Source organism: Eptesicus fuscus, chromosome 2 (genome assembly GCF_027574615.1).
Source record: "Eptesicus fuscus isolate TK198812 chromosome 2, DD_ASM_mEF_20220401, whole genome shotgun sequence".
NCBI classification, from domain to species: domain Eukaryota; kingdom Metazoa; phylum Chordata; class Mammalia; order Chiroptera; family Vespertilionidae; genus Eptesicus; species Eptesicus fuscus.
In genome coordinates, this window is record NC_072474.1 from 68,797,524 (window position 1) to 68,824,789 (window position 27,266).

At 47.9% G+C, this 27,266-nt stretch overlaps 1 protein-coding gene across 1 annotated transcript in view; it reads right to left on the bottom strand.

Moving 5' to 3' along the window:
* Positions 1-266: 266 nt before the first annotated feature.
* Positions 267-27,266, bottom strand: part of SHROOM3 (shroom family member 3) — a 292,517-nt gene continuing 265,517 nt past the window's right edge. Inside the window, exons 10-14 of the mRNA XM_054728118.1 lie at positions 22,383-23,276; positions 20,686-21,195; positions 17,690-17,840; positions 5,273-5,545; positions 267-1,257 (exon numbers count right to left, since the gene is read on the bottom strand). Coding sequence (XP_054584093.1) covers positions 889-1,257; positions 5,273-5,545; positions 17,690-17,840; positions 20,686-21,195; positions 22,383-23,276 — 2,197 coding nt within the window. The 3' untranslated portion in view covers positions 267-888. The remainder of the gene's footprint in view (positions 1,258-5,272; positions 5,546-17,689; positions 17,841-20,685; positions 21,196-22,382; positions 23,277-27,266) is intronic.

A 27,266-nucleotide genomic window follows, 5' to 3' on the forward strand; every position in this document is an offset into this window, starting at 1 on the left:
TGCTGGCCTTGTTAGTAGAATATGGTTTTATCTCCCCACCAGTGATGACAGGCAGCCCTAGAAGTGATGCGGTGACCTTACTGCCGGAAGCTGCCTTCCTGGAGGTGTGTGCCCTGTTGCCGGAGTGGAGTGCGAGGACGGGCCGCAGGGGGAACGGGGTTCCCCAGGACTCGGTTTAACACAAGCATGGGAGGTGTACTCGTATTTGTAAAAGTAAAGCAGACAAGTCAAGAGTTTAAGAAAAAAACAAGTCTCCACACTCCATGGGTCTTTGGAATTCTTCATTTCATTAAGGTTTCCACAAAATACAAAGCTCCAACAACATAATTGTCTACGTCCACCACAAAACAGAATCAAATAAGTGGTTAGCACACAAACATAATGATCCTTTTTCATTTTTTAAAAATATAAATAACAATGTTCAAGGCTTTACAATTTTCTGCTGTGTGTGTGTTTCTTTAAGGCTTTATGCTGCAGACCCTTCGCTAATGAGTCCTTGTACCTGTCGTCAGGACGCACGGCCCACACTAAGGCAGGTCACTGTGGGCACATTCCTGAGGGCGACACACTCTGATCCCTGTTGCCTAAGCCTGTTGGAAACTAAATCATCAAACACCCTCCAATCAGTTCTCACAGTTTCATTAATTTCCTTTCTATGACAAAGTAATAATAGAAAGGGCTAAGTTCCCAGCAGCATTCAAGCTCTCAGATCAATCATGAAGGGCGAGAAGGAAAAGACAGGCTTTTTCCTGGATAGAATCTTTCCCTTTTATCCAGAAAACCCCCCAAAACCCAGAGAGTTTAAACAGTGGTTTGTACTGAAACATTTTTCAGATTAAATAGTGTTGAAAGAAAGGGTGATCTTCCGGCTGGGTGTTTTAGAAGAGGTTAGAGTGGAGAGGTCACCGGTGGGAAGACGCCACCGGAAGCACATCCCCCAAGAGGAGTCATTTCACTCGTGAGGTCCGGGGGCAGCGCCAGGGTGCCCGCCTTGGGGATGAAATCCGCGGGGAGGCTCTCCAGCAGGCACTTGACCTGCTCCTGGCCCAGTTTGATCTTGTCGTCCAGCTTTCGCTGCTCGATGAGGAGTGTTGACTTCATTTTCACAAAATGCTGGTAATCCTGGAGTTGTTCCTCGGAGAGGTAGTTGGCCAGGATGTCCAGCACCACGCGCTCCCTTCGGTCCAGGTTCTCCTTGAGCTCCCGCGCATCCTCGTGCTGCCCCGCCAGGACCTTCCTCTTCTCGCTGAGAGAGCTCTGCGGGGCAAAGCGAGCAGATGAGCTAAGGGCAAGGGACGGAGGGAAAGAGCCGAACTGCCCACAGGGACACCCTTCCACAGGACTGCAAAGTGTGCAGGTTCCTCTCTAAGTGATCACTCTAAATTAAGGAGATTTAATGTTTTTGAAAATCAGCTTAGTACCCTTCGATTGGATACCCATGGTTCTCTAACTTGTGAAGCCACGTGGCAGCTTTGACAGAGATTACCTTAAATTGGCTGGGGTACTGACTTGACTTTAGGCTTGTATACTTAAAAACACAATAATTTCACTTACATGAGGTTCTTAGGAGGGTCAAAATCATGGAGACAAAAAGTAGAATGATGGTTGCCAGGGACTAGGAGGTGCGGAAACGGGGAATTATGGTTTAACGAGAACAGAGTGTGTTTTGCAAGATGAAAGAGTTCTGGAAATGGATGCACAACAATATGAATGTATTAAATGTTACTGAATTAGGTACTTTTAAAATGGTTAAGATGGCAAGTTTTATGTGTAGTTTACAACAATAAAAAAATTGAAAAGGAAAAGGCCAAACATCAAATATTTCTGTTGGTAGTGGTTTTCCAAGTGTGGACCAGCAGCAGCTAACCTGGGAATCCGTTAGAAATGCAAATTTTCAGGCCCCATTTCACCTACTGGGGGTGGGGCCTAGAAGTCTGTGGTTCAACAAGCCTTCTAGGTGATTCTTTTGTGGCTAAAGTTTGAGATCCTCTGCCCCAATCCATAGTCAACAATGAGAACATCCTATTTATCACCTTTAAAGAAATCAGTTTCCATGTCCTAGGTTTCTTTCACTCCTCTGAACCTAGCATGACAGAAATTCTATTTAATAATAATGGCAATTTCATATTCTGAGAGTTTCTTATACAAACTGAATGGTTAGGTAACATGTTATCTTTAGGGCTAATAATGTACGTTATGAAACATTTTAATGTGTATGTGCTTTTACTCATCATGGTGACATATAATGAATGTCATTAAAATTTTAAAAAATTATAATTAACCATTCAGACTTTTCAGGCCAAAGTGATTGAGAAACATTAAAATGAAAATTAAGAAAGATTATTTAAATATATACCTCAATACAAATTAGCTTATGTAGGCTTATGTGTCTTTGTCCTAATTTTCCTCAAGCTAGCCTATCTGAACATAATAATGACTAGGGGGAGAAGTGCAAAATTAAAGATTTATCTTACAAATATCTCCATTTTCATAGGCTTCTTGCACCTAATCAGGAAAACATACCTAAAACACTCCTTCCTGATTCTGAATGAAGACACCTTTCAAAATACTGTAGAAATATAAGTTAAAAAGTGAAAACCTCTTCCTCACCTTAGAAAAAAGGAAATATTTTAAACACCAGAAATTCATAGAGAATGATGTAATACCTGTGTACATTAACAGTGCCAAATCTCACCATGAACACTTTTCATATTTGCTCCAGATTTAAAAGTTAGGTTCAGTTGAAGCCTTACACATACTTACCCCCGGCCCCATCTTCCCTTCCCTCCCCTCTTTGCTAACTATTATCCTGAATTGGGCACTCAGTGAACCACATATTACTCCTTTTCTCATTCCTATTGGTAGTTTTAGTTTCTTAACAAAGACTGATATTGACGTAGTATTTCGCAGGTGAGCAAGCACTTATTTGTATTTGAGAGTGTATGTGTGCATTAAGTGTTGAGATGAATTCGATTGTAGAACGGCTTCTCTCCCCCTAACTGAGATCGGCTCCAGTATTCCTGTCTCAGAAATCTGCAGCCCCCACCCAACTTGTCCAACGGGAAGCTGGCAATTACCTTCCGTTCTACCCGCCCTGTCTTGTAACACACCTGCTAATTCAAACTCATTCTCTAACCCCATTACAACTGCCCAAATTAATGGCCTGGAGCCTTCTTGCTAGACTATTACAATAAGGCTCCCAGCTGTAAGCATCATTCTCACCCCTCCCAGGCTGAGTAAGTCATAAAATTAGTTTATAGCTCTTCCTGGCCAATAGGCTGAAGAGTCCAAAGCCTACAGCATGACACAGAAGGTCCGTGTAACTATTGTCTGCACTGGATACTGCTTACCCCTCCAGACCCACACTCCTCAGCGCTGCTCTGTGGCTGCATCAACTGGGCTCCCTTGCCTTCTGGGTTTGGCTGATAGGAGTCATGGGGAGAGACTGGAGGATGGGAGGAGAAAGCCCGGGGGGAGGGAGGGTATTTATCCCTGGCTCAGTCTTTGCCAGGTGGTGGTGGTTGCATTCTTTCCCCAAGGCCTCAGTGCTGTAGGACAGCCACAGCTATAGTTCTGATGAGGACCCCCTTCCTGTTGCTCCTCCAGGTCTAGAGGTAGTAATGGCTTCCCCTCTGATGCTGGCTCTAGGGGTCAGGGAGCTTCACTATCTCTTCTTGGCTGCCATTAATCCTTCCCATACCTTCAATGATGCCTCTTTTTTATTATTTACTTATTTTATTAGATTCCACATATTAAGTAAAATCATGTGGTATTTGTCTTTCTCTGACTTATTTCTCTTGGCATAATACCCTCTAGGTCCATCCATATTGTCACAGATGGCAAGTTTTTATTCCTTCTAATGGCTATTGTATGTTAGAATACAGTAACATCTATTGTATATATGTAGCACATCTACTTTATTCAATTGTCTTTTGATGGACTCTTAGGTTGTTTCTATATCTTGGCGATTGTAAATAATGCTGCAATGAAGATAGAGGTGCATATTTCTTTTGAATTGTGTTTTGGATTTCTTTGGATAAACACACTTTACCTACAAATATGGAATTCTTCTAGACTATTAAGCATCATTTGTGTGAAGTCTTTCCCCGCCTCACCCCACCTGCTGAGGTGTTCTGGGCTCTGACTTGATCGCTGTGCTGCAGCATATTGGATCCATTTGCTGCTTCCATACTGGTTTTCCTCACTCCATGGCGGTTCCTGCAAGGGGGGGGGGGGGCCTGTGTTGTCGCCAGTGTTCATGCCTAGCACACACAGCACCTGACACAGGACAGGTTCTCAGCTGTTTGCTGCGAGGGAGGAGGGAGGAAAGGAAAGCCTTCTGAGGCAGATCCTATTAGACAATTCCCAGCAGAGGCAGTTCGGGCTCAGCACTCTTCCAGGAGGAGGGCACCCACTGCGAGTGGAGCTGCAGAAAGTTTCTGGATACGCAGTCACATTCCCAAATGCTTACCATCTGGACTTTTTCTAATCTCTTTAAAATCTATTTGGAAAAAAGACATCTTTCCTTTTAATAAAATATAAATAAACACACACACATATTAGGAGAAATAATTAGGAAATCCCTGATAGCATTAAAAGACAGAGAGAGCTGTAGATAGGAGGAGGAGCCAGAGAGCAAGGGAGCATCCTGATGGCTGGAGCACGTACCACCGTGTGCGTGTGTGTGTGTGTGTGTGTATACACGTTATAGCTATGTTTATTGTCTGACTTCCCTTGGTAAGTTAGTTCCCTGAGAGCAGGGATCTGTTTTGTTCCAAGATTACCCCAAGTGCCCAGAGCAGGCAGTGGCACACGCTGGACACCCAGCAGACATGTGCTGCACAGATGAGTAGATGAAGGGGTGTGGTGGAGACACGTGGGTGCATCCTCACCGAGGGCTTGTAGCCTCCAGGTGAACTGCAGATTCCCTGGGGCTTAAGCTCATGTTCCTGTGCCCTCTCCGCATCCCCCCGAGTTCTGTTGTCCCTCTCTCTTTCTCTAAGGTCAACCCCCATTAGGAAGGAAGGAAAGAAACTGGCACCTGTGTTTTCACGTTCCTAAGTGAAAACACGTCCCTGAGCCTGCAGTATCAGCTTTACATCTTGGCATGGAACGTGCCTCCTCCGTTGCCTGGTTACCTATACTTTGGACTTTCTCCCCGCCCCTACTAGATTGTCATCTTCTTGAGAGAAGGGATCGTGTCTTACTGTGCTTCTCTGTGTACATGGGCTCAGAGGGAAAACTTGTTGAACGGAATCGCCAGGCCACCTACCCTTTCTTCTTTACTGGCATCTTCACCAAGACCGCCGAGGGCGTTCTCCACGCGGGCCAGGCGCCCTGAGAGGGAGAGCAGCAGGCTGACCACCTTGTCCAAGTCCCCGATGAACATCTTGTACTTGTCAAACTCGTTGGGCTTGCAGAGCTCACTGATCAAAGCCTCCACCTCCTCTCCCAAGGCGTTGTTGAGCTTGATGTCCATTAGCAGGCTCCTCTTGGCTTCCTGCAGAGTCTCCAGCTTGTGGGTGAGGCTTCCAATGAGCTCGGCCTGGAACCACAGAGGAGACCCACGGCAAAGGTTAGCCAACCACATCCTGTCTTTTCTTCAAGGCTCACTCTATATGGACGGCCCCCGCCCCCCAACATGAGGGCACAATCAATACTCCTTCCTTTCCCTGACTGTCCACAGCTGTCTTTCTCGGGACTTATGAATCCTAACAGGCCAACAATTGATTACACATTGCCCCTTAATGTTTTCCAACAGTGTTATGCTCTGTACAGCTCTGACTTCCCAACTGGTTTATTAAATACTTACTTTTAAAAGTTTTTTTAAAAGACATAATCTAATCTCACTTGATCCTCACAACAATACCATCCTGAAGCAGGTAGGGTAAATATTCTTGTTTTACAAATAGTGAAGCCAAGAGTCAAAGAATTATGGGACTTGCCCAAGATCACCAAGTTGAGTTGAATATTAACCACAGATACCGTTTATAGAGCAATTACTATATGCTAGACACTATATGAGACATTGTACATGGGTTATCTCATTTATTCTTCCCAACAATTTTGTAGTCAACACTATTTTATCCACATACAATAGGTGAGGAAACTAAGCCTCAGTGAGGTGAAGTGAGGTCTGACACATGTACCAGTAGGTGGGGCAGCTTTGAACACAAATCACCCTGACTTTAGGGGCTCTCGTGGGCAATCATTATACACTAGGGGCCCAGGGCACGAATTCGTACAACTGTGGGCTACGAGGCTGCGGTGGGCGCAGGGGCGGTTCTTGGCCCCTCCCCCATGCCCCTGCCTGGCCCCTCCCGCCGTGGCCCCAGTCCCCTATCTGCCGGAAAGCTTGCTCCCACCACCGCCGCTCCCATGTGCTGACAGCACCGGCCCTGCTCGCACTCGCTGAAGGCATGGAGCAATTGGGGCCAGCGCCAGCAGCAGGTGTGAGCAGTGGCTGCTGCCCTGATCGCTCCTCAGGAGCAGGGAGAGGTGGAGAAGCCCTCAGGGGTGATTGGGGCCAGCACCGACTGCAGGTGTGAGTGCGGCCAGCGCCGGCAATGGGTGTGAGCTGCGGCTCTGGCAGTGGGTGCGAGCAGGGCCATCATCGGCAGCAGGTGTGAGAGGCAGCTGCCAGCCCCGATTGCCCCTCAGGAGCAGGGGGAGGTGGAGAAGCCCTGAGAGGCGATTGGGGCTGGCAGCCGCCACTCGCACCCGCTGACAGTGCCGAGTTATCGGGGTTGGCACCAGGCGCCAGCAGCGGGTGTGAGTGGCAGCTCCGGTGTCAGCAGCGGGTGTGAGCGCCAGGTGGGACTGTGGCATGCGGGAGTAAAGAATTTTCAGTAACCAGCAGAGGCTCGCCCCAATGACAGCGACCAGTGCCCTTCCTTGGTCTGGCGCTCCACCATCCCGCTGCGGCCAATGACCGCCATGTTCTGCACTCTGCCGCCTGCTGCCAAAGCCTGCCCTGTTCTGTGCGCACTCCCTGGTGGTCAGCGCACATCATAGTGACTGGTTATGTGGTTGTTCAGCTGTTCCACTGTTTGATATATTTGCATATTAGCCTTTTATTATAAGGACTAGAGGCCCGGTGCATGAAATTCGTGTGTGTGTGTGTGGGGTTCCTCTCAGCCCAGCCTGCACCCTCTCCAATCCGGGACTCCTCGGGGAATGTCCAACTATTGGTTTTGCCCCAATCCTGGGGATCGGGCCTAAACCGGCAGTCGGTCATCCCTCTCACAATCCAAGAACACTGGTTCCTAACTGTTCACCTGCCTGCCTGCCTGATCACCCCTAACTGCCCCCCCTGCTGGCCTGGTCGCCCCCAACTGCCCCCCTTGCAGGCCTGGTCGCCCCATGCTGCTCAGTCGTTTGGTCGCCCCTCACTAACTCCCCTGCCGGCCTGGTCGCCCCACGCAGCCTGTTCAGTCATTAGTTTGGTTGCGATGGTCGCTTAGGCTTTTATATATATATATAGATGATATGCACACGAGACCAACACCAGAATTCAGTTCCTTGTGCTTTCCATTGCACCCCCACTGACTCCATTTACTAGAGCCATGTAATTTGCCACCTTAATTGCTACACATATAAAACAGAGTTACACAAATAGCCAATATATTTAATTGAAGGGATAAAGTAAAGGTCTTAGTGGTTTCAAGCTTGACTTCATTTATTTGAAGTGTCTACTATTTCTTTGAGGCAAGAGAAATTAAACTCCATGGCTTTTGATTCTTTTACTTTTCTCTTAGCCTGAGGTAGCCAGATGGAAAAAGGACATAAATCTTTTGGGATTAAAGCCTATTTCTTTATCATTAAAAAGGTTCCAGCTCAAGTGTGTGTGTGTGTGTGTGTGTGTGTGTGTGTGTGTGTGGTGTAGCTTCAGTTGGAAACTTGGTACAGAATGGTCACAATTTCTATGTCAGAGTAAATCTTCATTTTAAAAGAAGGGAAAAGCCTGACCGGCATGGCTCATTGGTTGAATGTCAACCTATGAACCAGTAGGTCATGGTTCGATTCCTGGTCAGGGCACATGCCCAGGTTTTGGGCTCAATCCCCAACATGGAGCATGCAGGAGGCAACTGATCAATGATTCTCTCTCATCATTGATGTTTCTATCTCTCCTTCTCCCTTCCTCTCTGAAATCAATAAACACATATTTAAAAAAAAAAGAAAGGGAAAAAATTGAAATAGTTTTGACCAGCAGAATTAAAAGATACTGATGACTTTCTGTATTATTTCTTCAACCTCAGCATCAGAGGATACAACAATCACAATGACAAAGGGGAATATTTATTTCTACACAATCTGCCCATCTTGGAGTTGGACCATGAGATATACTTCAATCCTAAGTCAGGTTCATAATGTTCTTGAAATGTCCAAGTTCTGGGTGACATCCTATTGTCCTATCAACATCCTATCCCAGGGGCTGAAGGGTAATTAAATATTATCTGGCCCTGACCAGGTGTCTCAATTGGTTGGAGCATCATCCTGTACACCAAAAAGCTTCTTGCGGGTTTGATTCCCGGTTGGGAAGCAAATGATCTATGTTTCTTTCTCTCTTTCTCCCCTTTCCTCTCTAAAATCAGTAAACATATCCTCGGGTAAGGATTAAAAAACATTCCCATCTGCTGTACCCTCTCATCATGGGTTATAATCTCAGAATTCCTCAAGCTATTTCAGTAAGACAAAGTCAATGCAAAAGACAATTTCAGCAATGGAAAACTATGTGTATACTAGAGGCCCAGTGCACGGATTCGTGCACCAGTGGGGTCCCTCGGCCTGGCCTACGGGGATCGGGCCGAAACTGGCTCTCTGACATCCCCCGAGGGGTCCCGGATTGCAAGAGGGCGGTTCTCCGGTGATGAATCCCAGAACTGGGCTCCCTCCTCTCTGGTTCCGGGTGTGTCATGCGAGAACCACTGCTGCCAAGTCACTGCAGCTCTGCAGCTCATGAGTTGAGTGTCTGCCCCCTGGTGGTCATTGCGTGTCACAGCTACCGGTCAGCCGGTCACTCAGGCTTTTCTATTTATAGATATGGATGTTACATTATTCAACTAAAGAGTCTCAGCCCAGAAAAATGCAGGTGGGAGAGCATATTGCTTAGTGTTAATTGCTTAACTTTCCTTATAGTCTCCTAGAAAACTCACTGTTTTCCAAAAAGCAGTTCTGGCTGGCAGCTATGGTATTTGCCTGCAAGACAACCTGCTAGGTACCTCCAGCAAACCTCCCAGAGGGATGCTGCGATCCTGCTCTGTGATGCCAGGTCCTGTGATGAGAACAGCAAGGACACGAATGGAAAGCAGTGGGGGAATAAGCACTGCCTGTACCACCACTCCCCACAGTCCCACGGTCAGGGCTAGGTCGAGTCAAATGTCCTCATTCCTGCTTTCCAGATAGATGACCGAGACCCTGACGTGGACATGAAGTCAGGCCAGGATTCTTTAACCTCTTAGCTTGTCACTCTGAATGCCACCGGATGATACTTTCCAAGAGACAACCAGGTTATACCCAAGTCCCAAGAGGTAAACTGAGCAGCGACGTTCCTCTCACTCCAACCAAAGGAAAGGCCTTCTGCTTATTCAAGTGTTCTGCAACCCATTTCAACCTCACCTTGAGAAGTATGGTCTCAAAAAAGGCTTTTACCAAACTGAACAGTGGAAAGAAAAGATAACAGCCTCATGTTTTTCCTTATATGACTTCCTTTGACACTACTATTGTGTGTCATTTCTGGAAGGAACTCAAAGCACCTTTATTCGTAATTTAATTCGTATCGTTAAAAAATTCTCATTATGGCTCTGTCGCTGGTATTTTAAGGGACGGTATGCTAATTTTTAAATTTGCAAATGAGCAGAAACCCGTACGCATAAGTCTGCCCTCACATGTGGGGGTGAGTGGTGAAGACAAGCAAGAACTCTTCCTCTGCGTTTCTCCTGAACGTGGCTCCCCGCCTTTTTCAGGCTCTTTCAGTCGAAGTCGGGCTATGACGTCCTTGACATATTCTCATGCTGAAGGGGCAGCCACCAAGTAAGGAGAGCTCAGGGGCAAGGACGGGCCAAGGAAACGGACACAGCGGAACAGCCACCTGCGGTCGGGCTCAGGGGTATCCTTCAGCGCTCTGGTTTATAAAGGCATCAAAGCCGGGCCGAGCCCTCTGCCCTCAGGGCTGATGTGCACTCCAGGCTTCATGGTATGAGGAAGAGCAGAATGAGATGAAAAGGCCTAGGAGTGGTCCATGGGGGCTTCTCTGGGGAGGACCGTTACACTGTGTTTTATGGCACTGTGATTTCAGAAAGCTGTTTGCTGGGACGTAGTATGATATAGCAACAGCTCGGCCATATATGCTAATACAAGTATGCTAAGCAGTCGATTCAGTCACTTCTGGCCCAAATGTTGCATATTTGAATGGTATTTGAATTTTTTAATTTTACCAAGCCCTTAAAATATGGACATTTGGATTTTGAAATGCAGTTGAAAGGGATTTGAGTAACTGAAGGCAACAAGGGAAAGAAAGTTGGCTGTACTAAATAGCCCTTTCTTTGCCAGGCAGAGAGATCTCTTCCAAAAAAACCTACCAACTTCCTGCAGAATTCACGGGAGAGGGAGAAGAGGTATTTTGGGTGTTTTTTTTTTTTTTAAACAACATACTAGTCTCTTGGGAGCTACCGATTTGCAAAAATCACTGGCATTTATCCACTTCTCATCTGGGATAAACTTACCTCGACCTGTGTGAGGTGCTATTGATAAGGGTTCTTTCTCTAAAGATAGTTTAGCAGGCCCTCCCTTCCTCCTCACCATCTGCACACAGCAATCCTACTGGGCCCTGTCCCATCTCCTTCCCGCTCCAGGGAAAACACGGACCCGGCGTCAGGAGACCGGCTGTGACAGAAAAGGCACCATCAGGCGTCGACTGACCTTCTGGGTCTGAGCCTTCTCATCTCACCACAGCAAGGGGATAATAAGACCTGCCTAAAACTAGTAATAAATAATGTTTCAGTACTGAACCCCTTCTCTGTGCCAGGCACTGTTTAAGTGTTTTACTAGTCCATTGCCACCCCCAAGCACCTGATGGGATGGATACTGTTGTTATCCAGGTTTTACTTCTTTAACTTGCCCAAGCTCATGTGGCTAGGAAGTGCCAGCGCCAGGCTTAAAGCCAGGCCCTCTGGCTCAGCGTTCAGGCTTTTAATCACTGCATTAAAATAGCTGATAGGAGTATTATGAAGCTCCCATCAACTAAAGCTTGTACAAGCACTCTGGAAAATGTAAAGTATTGTACACATGCTGGGTATTTGTGAGAGTGTGAGTGTGCTACCATTAACATTAGGCAACACTTGGAAGAGCACACGCTCCTCATTTTAGGGAGATGCCTCTAGGGCAGGGGTGGGGGGCATCCAGGCCACGATACGACTCATGAAATCATTTGGTCTGGCCCTGGCAAGGATTAGTTAGGGGTGAGTTAATTAAATGTTTGACCAAATACAGCAGGCTAATTTTTACGTTGCTAATTTTGTATGGCAAATGGTGTTAAAAATATCCAGATGGCCTTTGGCAGAAAAAAGGTTCCCACCCCTGCTCTAGGGGCACACTCCACGTCCTCCCCCCCCCCCCCCCCCCCCGCCCCCCAGCTTCACCTTCTGTTCCGAGAACTGGTGCTGAGTGTTGCCAATATGTCATTATAGACACAGCTGGCCTCTGCTGATTGACTGTCTTCCTCTCAAACAAGAGTAACTCAGGACTCCTAGCCACGGAGCAGGGGGAGTGGGGAGGAGGGCGGGAAGAAGGGGGGTGAGGGGAAAGAGAGGGGAAGAAGGGGGGGTGGGGATTCAGGGGCAGCGAATTCAGGCCCTTGCTAGTAAAAACTGGGGAGGATCCAGGCAGCAGCCCTGGGCTGTTTTCTTAGCTGAACTTCCCCCAGAGAAGTCAGGGGCCGTTTATGTCCTGGTGACAGAAATGGAATCAAACCTCGTCTCCCGTGGTGTGACCCAACAGAGCAGAAAGGTCCTGGGGCACCGCCTGCCACAGAGGTCCTCTGTCAAGAGGGCTCTTCACCATTTCCTTTCGGGAAGGCTGGTGCCAGGAAGGTGTCCCATTTACTCAGCATGGTCTCTTGGTATTGGGAAGTTTTGATACACAAGAAACAGTATTTCTTTAAATTCAACGAAGCTCATTCTCCTCCCTCCCTAAATGACCTTCCCGCTTTTCCTATTTCAGTCATGACACTCAACCTCGGCCAGGAACGTGGGAGGCATCCTCGGCCCTCGCCTCTCTTCCGTGCTTCACGTCTAATCTGGTACCGGTTTTGTTTTACTTACTTTTTCAGTCCATCTGTTTCTCACTGCTTCTACTGCGTTGCCCTTAGACCTGTGCCATCACTCCCTGGACGGCTGTGACACCCTCCCTACCGCCCTCGCTTCCGCCTCACACAGCTGCTGCAATGCAGATCTCCCGGCTGATAAACCTGCGGGGGGGGGGGGGGGCGGGGTGGTGACTCTCGATGCTGGCCAAGATGGCATAAGCCAGTGATGGGCAATCTTTTGAGCTTGGTGTGAATCTTCGCCAAAAAACTGAGCATAACTTGGGTAGTGTGTCACTTTGAGGAAAAAACTAACTCCAAGACTCTAGTCTCAAATGTTTCATCCTCGGCATGCGGCCGCATGTCATCAGAAATGGCTACGCGTGTCAGTGCTGACACGCGTGTCATAGGTTCGCCATCACTGGCATAAACCCACGGAAGCCGCTCTCCCTGCAGCCAGCATCCCTAGGTGCAGAAGAGGGCTCTGTACGGTGAGCTACGGCAGTGACCCAGAGGGCAGCCAGCCTCGAAGTAGATCCATAATGGGGGTGAGTCTATGTTCGCCCTCTGACCTGAGGATAGCCCCCAGGCAGAACTACACAGACAGTGTGGCGGCAAAAACTCCAGGAAAAGCCCTGCCTTTAAAACCAGAGGACGAGAAACAGGGGCTGCCGTGAGCTCAAGAGTGGGGGGGGCGGTTTCCTGTTTCGAACCCCCGTCTCTCTTTTTTTCCTCGCCCTGCCCCCACCACAGGCGACTCCACGTAAACAGAGCTGCACGGTGCAGGGGAGGCTCCTGCATGTAAGCTCCGAGGAAAACCCTTCTCTCTGTCAGAGCAACTGGGAAAAGGACCGGTGGTCCAAAGAGCACGAGGGGAGTCCTCACTACCTTTTCTCTCTCTCTTGTTGAGGGCGGCCCCAGCAGTGCAGAACGGTACAGCGCACAGGGGGCTGTAACTTGTCGCTAGAACTTACCTTTCTATAGAACCATGAGAACGCGTCTTTCTGGTCAGATGCCCAGAGAGTGGGGTGGGGGGTGGGGGGGACACTGAACAGTTGAGAGCTGGAAAAGATCCCCTATTTGTGCAGAACTGACGTAAGTCCTAGGCTCACCCTCAAGCGGCACGTGTGTGGGACAGACCCACAGCAGCACAGCAAAGACTTTGAGAATGGAACGTGGTAGAAACAGCTGCCCAAGTCCCAGGCTAAGCCCTGAACGGTTCACGTGTGGGACACAGCAAAGTCTCTGAACCACCACCCAGAGGTGGGATACAACTTGTAGTCAACATTTTCCAGGGGCTTTTAACAGAACCCCGAGTCCCACAGCATAATACTCAACATGTTCAGAATACAATACAAAATCGCCCAATATAAAAAGAACCGATGAAATGTGAGCAATTCAGGGGGAGATAATCAAGAGGCACTAACACCAAGAATAACCCCAATGTTGGGATTATTACCAAAGCCTTTAAAATACTTTTTGTAACTATGCGCCATGATAAAAGCAAGCACCCATGACCTGAAAAGAAGGCAGAAGTTCTCAGCAAAGATACAGACACTACAAGAAACTAATATAAACTGTATTTGAAATTAAAAAAAGAAATCACTCGCAGAATGGAGACAGGCAAGTCAGTGAATTTGAAGATAGACTAACAGAAATTATCCAACCAGAAGAAGTGACAGAAAACAGATTGAACAAGAACAACAACAAAAAACCCAGAGCTTCAGGGACCTGTGGGACAATATCAGAAGGTCTAGCATTTGTGCCGTGTCACCGGCCTCCCAAAAAGAGAGGAGGAAGGTTAGCACACAAAACATATTTGAAGACGTAATGGCTGAAAACGTTCTACGTTTGGTGAAGGACATACATTTATACAATCAAGAAGCTCAGCAAACCCACACAGGATAAACCAAAGAAAACCAGGCCCATCCACATCATAATCAAACTGCTGAAAATCAAAAATAAAGAAAAATGTTAAAGTAGCCGGAGAAAAACAACACATTGCATATGAGAGGAACGAGTATTTAAATGACGGCATGTCTCATCAGAGACCGTGGAAGGAAGGAGAAAGTGGAGCAACAATTCTAAAATGCTGACAGAAAAGGAACAGCCTAGAATCCCTGTGAAAATATCCTTCAGGAACGACAGCGGAATTCTTAGATGAAGGAAAACGAAAAGAATGTGTCACCAGCAGACCCATTCTGAAGAAATGCCAGGGGGAGCTTTTCAGGCTGAAAGGAAGACAGAGCGGAGGGAAGCTTGGGGCTTCAAGACTGAAGGAAGAGGAACGGAACTGGGTAGCTGAGAACCATCTGGGTCACCAGTGATCTCTTGGGGAAAGCCAATTCCGGGGAACAACAGATTCTTTTTGCCTTTTGAAATTTTCCATGAAGTCTCTAAGCCAAAACCTTTTGCCTTCAGAATCAAGAATCATGGGCTCTGCTCAAGCAGATTTTTGCCAATAGATATGACAGGGTTTAGCCAAGGAGTTGGTATCAAACTGTCTTTAGTTTTTATGTATATCAGAAGTTCAGACAATGAAAGTGTTTCCTATTTTAAGTAACACTTATATTTACTTGGAATATTATCATTCATCATCTAGGCTGGATATATAAGTAGAAAATATATTAAAATGGAATTTAAAATGCTAGTTTCAATCATGGTTAGAAAAGCTTGTAAATCAGGAGGAGAATTGCACTTCCAACTTTATGCTGAACATATTAATAGATGCTTTCAACATCATGTCAAGTTCCCATATTTTCTCTTTACAAGTCAGATATGCACAGGGATGTCCAGGGGCCTGGCTGGCTGCCCAGGGTGGTGGGGGGAGGAGGGTTGGGGGAGGGGGAGGTAAGTACCACTAACAAAAATCCTATTACACATTCATAAACTTGTAGTTCATCAAAACAAACAAAAAACTCCCCAAGGTTTCTCCATCGCCGAAGGCAGAAATCGAACCCTGCAGCATTTCACACAAAGCCCCTGGTGACCATGAGGTGGCTCCTGGGGACCCCCTCCCAGCCTCGTCTCCTGCTGTCTGTGGTCCTCCTTTATTTTCTAAATTTGGTCATTTCTAATTTAGTCACTTTTTTAAAAATATGTTTTCATTGATTTCAGAGAGTTAGGGAGAGGGAGGGATGGAAACATCAGGGATGACTGAGAATCACTGATCAGCTGCTTCCTGCATGCCCCCTGCTGATGACTGAGCCCAAAACCTGTGCAGGTGCCCTGACTGAGAACTGAACCATGACCCCACTGGTTCATAGAACGATGCTCATCCACTGATGTCAGGAGCCAAGAGTTGGTCAAAGGATTAACTCTGACCTTCAGTGAGTTACTGAAACGAGGCCCACTTCCTCTTGCCTGAGGACAAAGCATTCCTTCTGTAGCCGCCCTTCAACCGCCACACCCTTTATCTATAGTCAGCACCCTTTACGATTATCTAGGTCAGCCCCCACCCCTCCTAGGCATCCACCCCTCTGGAAACCACATATAAGGAGCGCTGTAAAAAATAAAATTTCGAGGCTTGATCAGAATCCCTTTTGTCCTGCCTCCATTCTTCTGCGTCCCTTGTCTGTCTCTCATTCTCTTAGGTGCGCCGCCTCGGTACCCCCGTTAGAAGACCCCGCTGGCCGGGGCACACTGAGCCTCACCGGGTGGGCTAGTCACTTTGTTTTACATTCCAAAATACCAGGCTACCAGAAGTTCCTCTCTTCAAGACACACGCTCCTTACGGTTTTCCACACCTCTAGGTCTTTCCCCACCCCATTCCCTTTGTCTTGAATGCCCCCATATCCTCTTGTTGGACTCATTCCGATTACTTCAGTATAAAATGTGACAATACGGTTTTGTGAAAATAAAGATAATATAGCAGTCTGTAAAAAAAAAAAAAAAAAAAAAAAAGCTCACACCTAGAATATAGGAAGTACTCAATAAATGGCATATAATGTTATTTCCCATGAGGAATAATCCTCTCTTCCTTCATATACTCAGTCCAAAAATACTTTGTGCCACATAATCCTCAGAATGAGGGGGTGATAATAAAGTGATGACAAAGAGGTTAAAAATCAAATTGAGATGTGGAGGGCAAAGCAATGAGTAATATGCCACACTGCTATTGTAAAGCAGGGTATATCTACATGAAAAAAATAAGAAAAGTAAAATGTTCCGTTATTTAAAGATGTCATGGCAGCCTGATACCTGTAATAGGGTTTCTATAGCTCCCTCTCTGGGATAAACCTAGACAGAGCAGAGCAAGATGGGTTCCTCACTCAGAGGACCCATTCAGTGGGGGCGCTCAGCAGCACTGAGGTAGGGATGTGAGATGTGCTATGAAGCAGGTGTTTAAAAGGGAAAGCCTTGGGCTGGGAGAGAGTGTGTTACCACGGTGGCTGCCTCAGCAAGTCAGCCCTGGCGCTGTGAGCCCCCTGAGCTGGAGCAGGAGGGAGAAGACCACTGAAGGAGGTGCTTCTAAACCCCTAAGACTTCCTGCCCCACCGCTTCCTGCCCCCAGGGTCTGTATCCTGTGGTCTCATTCCAGTACATAAACACGAGGGCTTAGGACACATATTCTAAAATAAATGAATGGAATCACACGAGAAAGTTTCTCCTAGAATTGGTACCACTGAACCATTTACATTCCAGACTCAGCGAGAGGCAAGCCTTCACAAAGAGTCCTTTTCAGCACGAGGGCCTGAGCTGAGGGCTGTGAGCACAGGGTCAGGCAGCCCCTCTGGGCTGCAGGGACAGGGGAGTGGCAGGAACGCCCTCCCCTGTAGGCACAGGCCAGCTTAGATCTCCATGGCCTTGGGGAAGACAGCAGCGTGGTCACTTTAAAAACGCTTAGCAATGAAAATTTCTGTAAGAGTATCAAGTGCTAACAGCTAAATTCCAATACTGTGCCCTCAAGTTATTATTCACTGGGGATATGGCAAAGAGAGCTGGGGAATTTAAAGATTAACATTACCTTTTCCAAAGGGCCTTTTCATGATCCAGTCTCTCTTCCCTTAACATTTCTAGATTTTCTAGTTTTCCTTTTGCGCGTGAGTCACGAATGGAAGTTACACAGGCCTTGAGAACAGTGTGGTGGTCTCTGTGCTGGGCGAGGAGGCCGGGGACCTGGGGGCCAGTCCCAGCTATGAGACCTTCAGGAAATAACTAATTGCCACTAACCTTCACTTCTGTCATTTATAAAAGTGAAAGTGACAGGCGAGCTGTGAGGAAATGGCTCAAAGTGCCATGCTCGTCCGGAGTCCAATGACGGTTTGGGCGCGATGGGTGATGTCATAGGCCCCTTTCCCTCTTGCCATAAGGGGCGTTACTGAGTAACCCTGCTAGGCCCCTGGCTAGCTTTCTGAAGAAAACAAAACACAGGTCCCGATTCTTTACCTTCTTTTCATTGACATCCACCTGCTCCTCTTCCTCATTCATCTCTTCTGGCATTTGTTTGATTTTGTTCAGAAGCTCAGCCTTGGGAGCCGACACGCTGTAGTAGGCAGGGCAGTTGACCAGCATGCCCACTGCTTCCTTGTCTTCACTCCTGGGTCATAAAGAACAAAAAGTAGAGCCATATACAGCACATACCAGCAAGCTTCATTTCACCAGGTCTCTCCCTTCAGACGTGTGTAAAAAATCCTATTCAATTACTTCCTGGAAATTAGGATGAACGGACTAGTCAATACTTACCGGTGAGTGATAACCATGTGCAGAGCTCCTGAATCCAGGCAAACTTGGGATGAAAACCACCAAAGGCGGTACTGGGAAGGGAGGAGTGGGAATCAGGCCTGCGGACTTGTCAGGTGACTCTGGGCAAGTCATTGACCTCTCTGCATGGTTCTCCTTTTGTGATAAATGTAAGACGATGCTGACTCCCCATTTCACAGAAAGACAGCGGAGCCTTTCAGTGTGGAAGTATTTTAAGGCTATTGCACGTACCTCAGATTTTAGGTTATTTCCTACTCTTCCAGGGTTACCATTATCTTTCTGATGCATACATATACTTGTTATTTGGAATCTGTCAATGTTCCTTCTCCCTAAGCCTGACATCCTGTATAAGCCCCAGAAATCTGGAGCTTCCTGGTCAATGAATATAAGGTGTGAAATCTACTCACTGATTCCACAGCAGGGGTTTTCAAGGCTGGGGAACAAATGAGGAGCTGAGAAACCTAATACCGAGTGTTCTCTGTTTTACTATAATTAAGCTGCCTCTCAGACTTCCCACTGAATAAATGACTATGGAAGTAGGGTAGGCTCTCTCAGAGAGGTATTTCAGCTGTTCAATCCTATGACATTTACGTAACATGTAGACCATCATTTTACTGTGGAATAAAAACCCCCACAAAAGTCTTTTTTACTAGTTCCCTGCTTGATGGACTATTCCTCTAAGCAATATAGTTACATCTAATCCAGTTAATTAAAAAAAAACACAGAAAAAGGGTTTTTTTGATGTGCCCCCTCTTCCCCCGGCTGCCCAGATATATTCATTACAAGTGGGCTTCTCATGCGTTTGATAACTAAACCTCACAATAGATATTTGCAGCCTCACGCACAACAGAGCTATGCTCATTCCCACCAGAAGATGGCACCTGCCATCCTTTGAAATTCCTCCTGCAACAGCCACATGACCACTTCATGTCTAAACTGACTGAGAACATAGGTTCTCAATAGCAATGCTGGGAAATGCTAAGGATGTGCTTATACATTACACTGACCTATCTGCAGCAAGTGGTCAGAGAACAGAAGTGACTAGAAGCCCCTCGCTGTGACCTACCACAACCATTCATGGTGAGCTAACTGGCACACCCATCTTTGGGCCCCTCCTGATACCCAGTGCATTGTCTTGCATACTGTAGGTGCTCAGTAAATGTTTGCCAAATACATGACCCTAGATAAGCCAACTTCACCTCAATTCATTTCTGCCAAATCTGAAAAAGAAGGGATGGGCAAGGTGACTGAGTATTCAGGAGTCGTATCAGGAAAGCCTCTGATATCGAAGAGCTTGAAATTACTACATAATTCTTTCTTTTTCCCCCTCCCAACAAAACATGGCATTCTTGTAATTTAGTGAGATCATTTGGAAGTTTCTAAAATGCACATCCAACTTTAGATGAAATGCTCTCTGTGTTCATTTAGTCTGGAAGCACTAACTGTGGAGTTCCAATCTGTCAATTCAGTTTTCTTTGGGAATTAAAAAGAAAATAAAACTACTCTAAATCTTTCCCATAGCAGTACTTTAAGGAAATCAAACATGCAAGAAGATATTCAATAACGCAGTAAAAATCAAAAGAATGAAACACAGACTGCTCACCGTCCTTTTGCCCCCTGGGCTGGGTGCTGGGACAGGTTACGGGGCCGTAACATGTGGGGCTCAGGGAGCTTCAGGGGCAGAGGCTCACAGGCTGAACAAAACCACGCGTGTGCCCCAGTCAGACCTTCCTTGATTCTTAGAACACGAGCATTCACCCTAACTCTTCAAAGGTGAATGTCAGTGTGGTATAAATCGATGTCTCTAGACTCTCATCCTTTTTACAAAGACCTGTTCAGTTCTGCCTTGGGGCGGGGGTGGGAGGGGGGCTCTGTTGTGCTCACCGCTTCTACTTGCTCCCCCTCAGCACTGCCCTCTGAGGGGCTCTCTGTACCCGTAAAGGTGACTGATGGAGAATGGGAGGTTGCGTGCTTGTGGAGGTGGGGGCACTGTGTAATCCTTGCGAGAGCAGGCAGGGTCACAGTGCCAGCGCTCACATGTTCTTTGACTTCAGTTGGACACGGTCATAATTTCTCAGGGCTTCAATGTCCTCACTTGTAAAATAAAGATAAAACTGGAGGCTATCTCAGAAGGTTCTTCTGAAGATTAAACAAGATGATGTTTATATAAAGAAATGAATGCATTTGACACAAAGAACATGAATAAGTATTAACACTATTATTATTGTTACTAGAGGCCCGGTGCACGAATTCATGCACAGGTGGGGTCTGGCAGGCCTGCCTGATTGGGCGGTGGGGGGGGGGGGAGGGAGAGAGGGGACGTGGGAGGTTGGCCAGCCCCACCCCCATAAGGGTGAGGGGGCTGATTGGGGGCAGGGCCGGCAGGGGGGAGGGACCACCGGCCCCGCTCCCTGGTCGAACTCCCAGTAGAGGGGACAATTTGTATATTAGCCTTTTATTATATAGGATTATTTTTTGTTGTTGGACAAGTGCCTGGTAACTTAAGACCAGTCTGTCCTACCTCCTACTCCTCAGAGCCATTCCCCTAAAGCTGACAGGAAATGTCACTCTTGGGTCAGGATCATTGGAAGTTGGACAAGATCAGCTAAGTAGCCCCAGACTTATCACCCGTGGATGGAGTTCACTTGTAAGTCTGCTTGGGGACATTACCAGGGACCTACCTCTTGCCTTCGTGTCCTGGGCAGCTGACGGCTCTCTGCATGGCCTTCCTCTTGACGCCGTTTTCCTGCAGCAAGTTACCATCGCGAGGAAACAAACCCTCCATCAGGTCCATGGTGGTCTTCAGCCTGGAGTCGGGGTCCAAAATGTCTGCCAGAGATTTGTCTTGGTGGACAATTTCCTTGGCCAGCACCTCCGTTCTGATGTCTTCTGACGTCTTCTGAGGACCAGGACTGGCACTGTCTTCTAAACCCCGAGTCCCACTGAGTGGGTCGTGGACGAGGCCTTGGGTCAGAGCGGGAGGCTGCTTTCCTGGGTCTGGCTGCCAGCCAAGGGGCCCAGCATGCTGGGGCCGGGGGCCCGTGGTGGGGGGCGGGCTGGGCCCATGGGCCTCGGAACCTCTGATGGAAGTTTGGGGTCTGGAAGCTGGTATCTGATGGCCAACCAACTGGGCTGCCCCAGGCACGGGCCTTTCCTTGGCAACTGTCCTGTTGGCAGATTTGCTGGAGCTACTGGATATTAAAAGAAAAAGAGAGAGAGGTGGTGAGAAAGAGTCAATAGAAAGGTGAGGATGAGGTGCAAGAGCCGTCACCACTGGGCTGGTGGGAGTGGGCGAGGCGGTCACATTTCCGAGCATCTTAAGGGCCTTCAACTCATTGCTCATGGGGAGGTCGTGTGACTTTTTAAGGGGGATGCATCGAGTAGGAATTCATAATCTAGAGCTGTCTGCAGGGCCCAGGTGGACAGAGGGTAGTGGTAAATCACTCTGGTATTTAGAGTGATAGCAGGCAATGTGGGGGTTGGAGTTTTATTCAGTGTTGTGAAAGGTCACTTGTCCTAAGGAGCGTGTGCTGGGAAATGCTTCTTCCTCATTCTTCTGGCTTCCAAGAGCAGGTTTTCCATAAGTGTTACCTTCAGGCCTACTCCTGATTCCTTCCTAGTGTCTTTGGGAAGAGAAGGTAACCATAGCCGGACCATTCATAGTCCAGCTCTTCTAGTTAAAAGCAAGCTGCCTCTAGGCATGCTCTTTTGTTCTCTCTCGCTCTCTCTCCATCTATTCAGGGTGTGCCCCCAAAATGTATACACACTTTAACAGCTGATAGCTCAATTTTGAAAATGGAATGTATTTTAACCAATACTGCCTTTATAATTATTCAAAATGTGTATATACATTTATTTGGATGCCCTATATATAAAATAGACACACATGTGTATGTGTGGATGTCTGGCATGGCCTGTGAATAGGCAGGTAAACCTATTTAATCTGGGGCCTCAGTGTCGGAATGGAAGCCATTTCTCCATATCCGTTCTCTCAGTAATACGAGTGATGTTGTTGTCTGCTGTATGCCTTCCTCTTACCTCTCATTCCTTAACCGATTCAGAACGTGGGCAGGAAGGAGGGGTGCTATTGATGTGGCCCCACAGAAGCGAACTATGCCCCCTGGGTGAGGACTTTCGTTTTCACTGCTCTCACGCCTTGCTGCCCAATGACTGCTAGGATAACCACCACCCAAGGTAAACAAGAGCATCGACCTGCCAGCTTCAGGGGCTGAGCTATAAAACCCCTCCACACCAGGCTCTCCAGTGGCCAAAAGCTGGAGGGTCTGGAAAGCCTGGAGTGTGAAAACCTCTCACTAGTGAGGGAAACCCTCTCCTCCTTAGCTAAGGGCCTGCCGCCCTACCCAATCTGCCCACTCACCTCGCGGGGAGCTCCATGCCATCCTCGCTGTCCAGCTGTGCCTCACACAGAGCTGGGGGAGGAGGGGGAGGAAAGTCGTCCCAGCTATTCACCAGGATTTCCTGGCTCGGTGGAGGGGGTGGGGGTGGGGGTAGGGGGAGAGCTTCGAATGTGGGGTGGGAAGTGGCATTGGGGTGCAAGTCCTTCACAAACACTTCGTCATCGTAGTCCTCCCGAGGCAGTGGGGAGGCCTGCAGGACGGACTCCGATATTCGGAGGGAGATCCTCCCTGGAGTGCTTGGGACCCCAAGAGGCGTGTCTGGGTCGGAAGTGCTGCTTGAACTTGGGAGGCTCTGCTGTTTTCTATAGTGCTTCAGGCTTGCTAACTCGGGTGAGCAAGACTCCTTGGGGAGGCTGTTCTCTCGGACGGTGTGGGCCCACTTCACGCGAGGTGGGGGAGGCTGCTTCCTCGTCCCCTCTTCTGCCCCGTGCTCCGGGCTGTGGGGCTCAGGGCCTCTAGGACGGGGAGGCTGGGCCAGGCTGGGGCCGTTGCTTCTGTGAGTCCCTGCTGGGGTGTAGGGCGGAAGAGGCTGCTGGCCCGGCTGACTGTCCCTCCCAGCCGGCTGATCACTGGCAGCCTGTGGACAGTAGCTGGAGGGGGCGGGGGAAGGCAGAGCGGAGCTGAGGGGGGTCAGCGGCCCTGCCCTGGTGTCTGTGAGATGCCCTGGCAGCCCTGTGGGGAGGGGCCTGGGGCAGGGCATCCTGCTGGCCGGCCTCTGATGGTCCGGCTGTCCGGGAGAGTCACTGGGAATGGAGGCACCAACTGCTCTGCAGCCTGAACCGCCCCATCGAGGGCTGGGCTGGTGTTTGAGCACTAGCATCTCTTCTTCGCCTCTTTCCGGACAACCGAGGGACCTGGAGCAGGACACAAGCACAAGCACGACGGCTCTGAAGGAAGGAGCCAACACCGAGCCCAGGTTCACGGCACAGACGGGAAAGGCACTGACAGGGAAGCTGCACACTCTCTCCCGCCCCCACCAGCTGCTCCTGCAAAGAACCGAGTTTAAATAAAATGCCAGACAGGCATGACCTCCTACAGGGAAATGTCACATGGCATTTGCTTGACTTCGCCTTCTCTCGCTGCCCCCACCTCCCACCCTCACCACCCACACAAGGTGGCTTTGAGGACAGGCTTCAGGTTATAGAAGGAAAGAAACAAGTGGGTACATCTCTTCAGTTGCTTTGAGGCCTACTCGGGAGCCAGCTCCGGCCTCGGGGGACGAGAATGCTACCTCATTCTCTCCCACTGCCATCCTGCAGGGGAGTTCTGTTCGAAAAGCATATGCGGGGCCTGCTGAATTTGAAGGTTTTATTTGCAACTTTCCCTTAGTCTCTTAGTGTTTTCATTTCTTAAAATGGAATGTAAAGAGGAAGGGGAGCGGTTCTCACCTAAGGAGCTGATGAGCAGTTACCTGGGGAGAAAGACTGACAAAATTGGACAGACAGGGTGCATGGTGATTGAAACAAATACCCCCTAGCTAGGCTCCAAGGAAACCCCAGCGACTTCCAATACGTTTGTGATTGTGTTCCAGAGGACAACGAGGAGGACAAAACAGAGAAAATAAGAGTGTGCAGCACTGCCCGCCTGCCGGCCATGCAAGAGTTGATGTGAGGAGAAAGGGTGTCTCCAGCAAACCACCATCCTCTGTAAATTCCTGACTAGCATGCCAGTGAATCTGGAGAGCAGATGGCCCTTTTCATTGTGCAGATCCGCGTCCTGAGGGAGCATGGCTCAGCCCCAAGCCCAAGGCCGGCACAGACACAGGCCTGCCACGAAATCGTCCGAGTGCCTGTGGCAGGGGGAATGCAGCACACTGAAGGAAAAGACCGCAGAGACCAAATTAGTCCCTCTTGTGCTGGTTCGTTTTCTTTTCTATAAGTGCAGATAGTTGAACCAGGGGCAGCTGATCGATGTTTCTCTCTCATCTCTCTCCCTCCCTCCTTCTCACTCTTTCTCAGATGCAACCTCTGCCTTTCCATCACAGACCCTTTTCACTGAGAGGTGGTTTTATTTGTTTGTTTTTACCAGGACGCTCTCACTATCTAGGATCGCTCTCACTATCTAGGATCGGGGGCTCGGTACCCCGTCGGGTACGCAAATGGGTGTGCGAGAAGCGCAGAGGCAGGAGGTTCAAGGCGTGCTCGGCACTGCCCGTCTCATTCATGTGGGCCCCCTTGGCACACAGTGCCCTGTTAGTAAATGTCTGTTGAACAATGTCTCTTCTACCCAACTGCTCTTTAAACTGTACATTATAAACTTAGCATCCTCCGATAGGACATGGAGTCCACTGGAATCGGATGCTCTGTGACTAATTCGGGTACCTTCATCTTCCTTCCTCTGTGTCTTGAGGCTTTTTAGGGAAGACACCACTAAAGCATATAATACAAGAGGATAGCCCCTATCCTTTAAGATCCAGCCCAGCAAACCTTGATACATGCTTTCAGTTTGTTTAATCTTTGAAGGCTTTATTTGAGTTAAATGCTTGCTTAATTTGGTTGATAATGCCTCTTCTGGGTGACTGTTTTGTATTTTTTCAAGAACAAAAGATAGGCCGAAACCGGTTTGGCTCAGTGGATAGAGCGTCAGCCTGCGGACTCAAGGGTCCCAGGTTCGATTGCGGTCAAGGGCATGTATCTTGGTTGTGGGCACATCCCCAGTAGGGGGTGTGCAAGAGGCAGCTGATCGATGTTTCTCTCTCATCGATGTTTCTAACTCTCTATCCCTCTCTCTTCCTCTCTGCAAAAAATCAATAAAATATATTAAAAAAAAAAAGAACAAAAGATAAGATAAAGGATAAGAAAAATTTCATTTGAGTCTCTTTGATAATAGAGTGTGCAAGGCAAGCATCTGTTGATCTGTATCCAGGAATTCTAATATTTAAGAACGGAGTTTGAGACCAATTAGTCTCATCCCCCCCTCCTTTCCCCACCTTCATAGCATTCTTTTCATGTGGTAAAAAACACATAACATAAATTTTACTACTTTAACCATTCACGTCATTGCAAAACAGATCTCCAGAACTTCTTCATCTTGCAGATCTGAAACTCTGTACCTTGTATGCAACAACTCCTCTTCCCCGCTCCGCCAGCCCGTCAACCACCTTTCCACTTTGTTTCTATAAATTTGACTCCTTTAGATACCTCACGTAGGTGGAATCAGAGTATGCCTTTTTGTGACGGGCTTATTTCACTTAGCTTGATATCCTCAACGTTCACCCATGTCATAGCATGTGTCAGCATTTCCTTCCTTTTTAAGACCGAATAACATCCCACTGTATGATAATATCCCACTGTATGAAGTGGCCACATTTTGTTTAGCTGTTCTTCCACTGATGGACATTTGGATTGTTTGCTATTGAATAATGCTGCTGTAATCCTGGGTACGAAAGTATCTCTTCAAGACACTGCTTTCAACTCTTTTGGGTAAATACTTAGAAGTGGGATTGCTGGGTCATACGGTAGATCTACTTTTAATTTTTTGAGTTTTTTCATAGCAGTTGCAGCATTTTGCACTTCCAATTTCTCCACATCCTCACCAACACTTTTATTTTTCAACTAGAGGCCCGGTGCACGAAATTCGTGCACTGGGGGTGGGGGTGGGGGGTGTGCCCCTCAGCCCAATCTGCACCCTCTTCAATCTGGGACCCCTCAGGGGATGTCCAACTTCCAGCAGTCGGACATCCCTCTCACAATCCGGAACCGCTGGCTCCTAACCACTCACCTGCCTGCCTGTGTGATTGTCCCTAACCCCACTGCCTGCCTGCCTGCTCGCCCCTACCTTGATCTCCTGCCAGCCTGATTGCCCCTACCTTGTCCTCCCCTATCAGCCTGATCACCCCAAACTGCCTGTGTCTTGGCCCCCAGTCTGGCCTCCCTCTGGAGGCACCACCCCCATAACCCCAATGCTGCTGCCACTGCAGCTGGTTATGGCTGCCTGAGCCTTGGCCTTTGTAGCCACTGCGGCTTTGTCTGGAAAGATGTCCGGAAGACAACCACTCTAATTAGCATATTATCCTTTTATTAGTATAGATTTGGGGACCATTAAAACCACGCAGAACTTGAAGAAAACACATGGCCCTGGTCAGTTTGGCTTAATGGAGAGAGCATCGGCCTGTGGACTGAAGAGTCCAGGTTTGATTCTGATCAGGGGCACACATGCCTGGGTTTTGGGCTCAATCCCCAGTAGGGGGCCTGTGGGCGGCAGCTGATCAGTGATTCTTTTTTTTTTTTTTTTAATATATTTTATTGATTTTTCACAGAGAGGAAGGGAGAGGGATAGAGAGCTAGAAACATCGATGAGAGAGAAACATCGACCAGCTGCTTCCTGCACACCCCCCACCAGGATATGTGCCAGCAACCAATGTACATGCCCTTAACCGGAATCGAACCTGGGACCTTCCAGTCCGCAGACCGACGCTCTATCCACTGAGCCAAACCGGTTTCGGCTGATCAGTGATTCTTATCATTGATGTTTCTATCTCTCTCTCCCTCTCCCTTTCTGACATTTTAAAAATATATATTTTTTAAAGAAAACACATGAGCTTCACTTTGGGCTTTGTCATCTTACAATATCCTTTGTGCAGTGTTTTAACTTCCCTCAACTTTCCTTTACCCACCTTTAAAGTGCAATCTATTTTGGGGAAGATGATCAGGAAAGTGATTCCAATGGGTAGAAGTTTTTTTTGGAGGGGATGGGTCATGAAGATATTTAAAAATTGAGCATGGTGATGGTTGTACCACTCTGAATTTACTTTAAAAAACCAGTTCATTGTACACTTTAGGTGACATGTACAGTATATGGATATTTCTCAACAAAGCTGTTCTTTTATTTCTTTTTAAATAAAG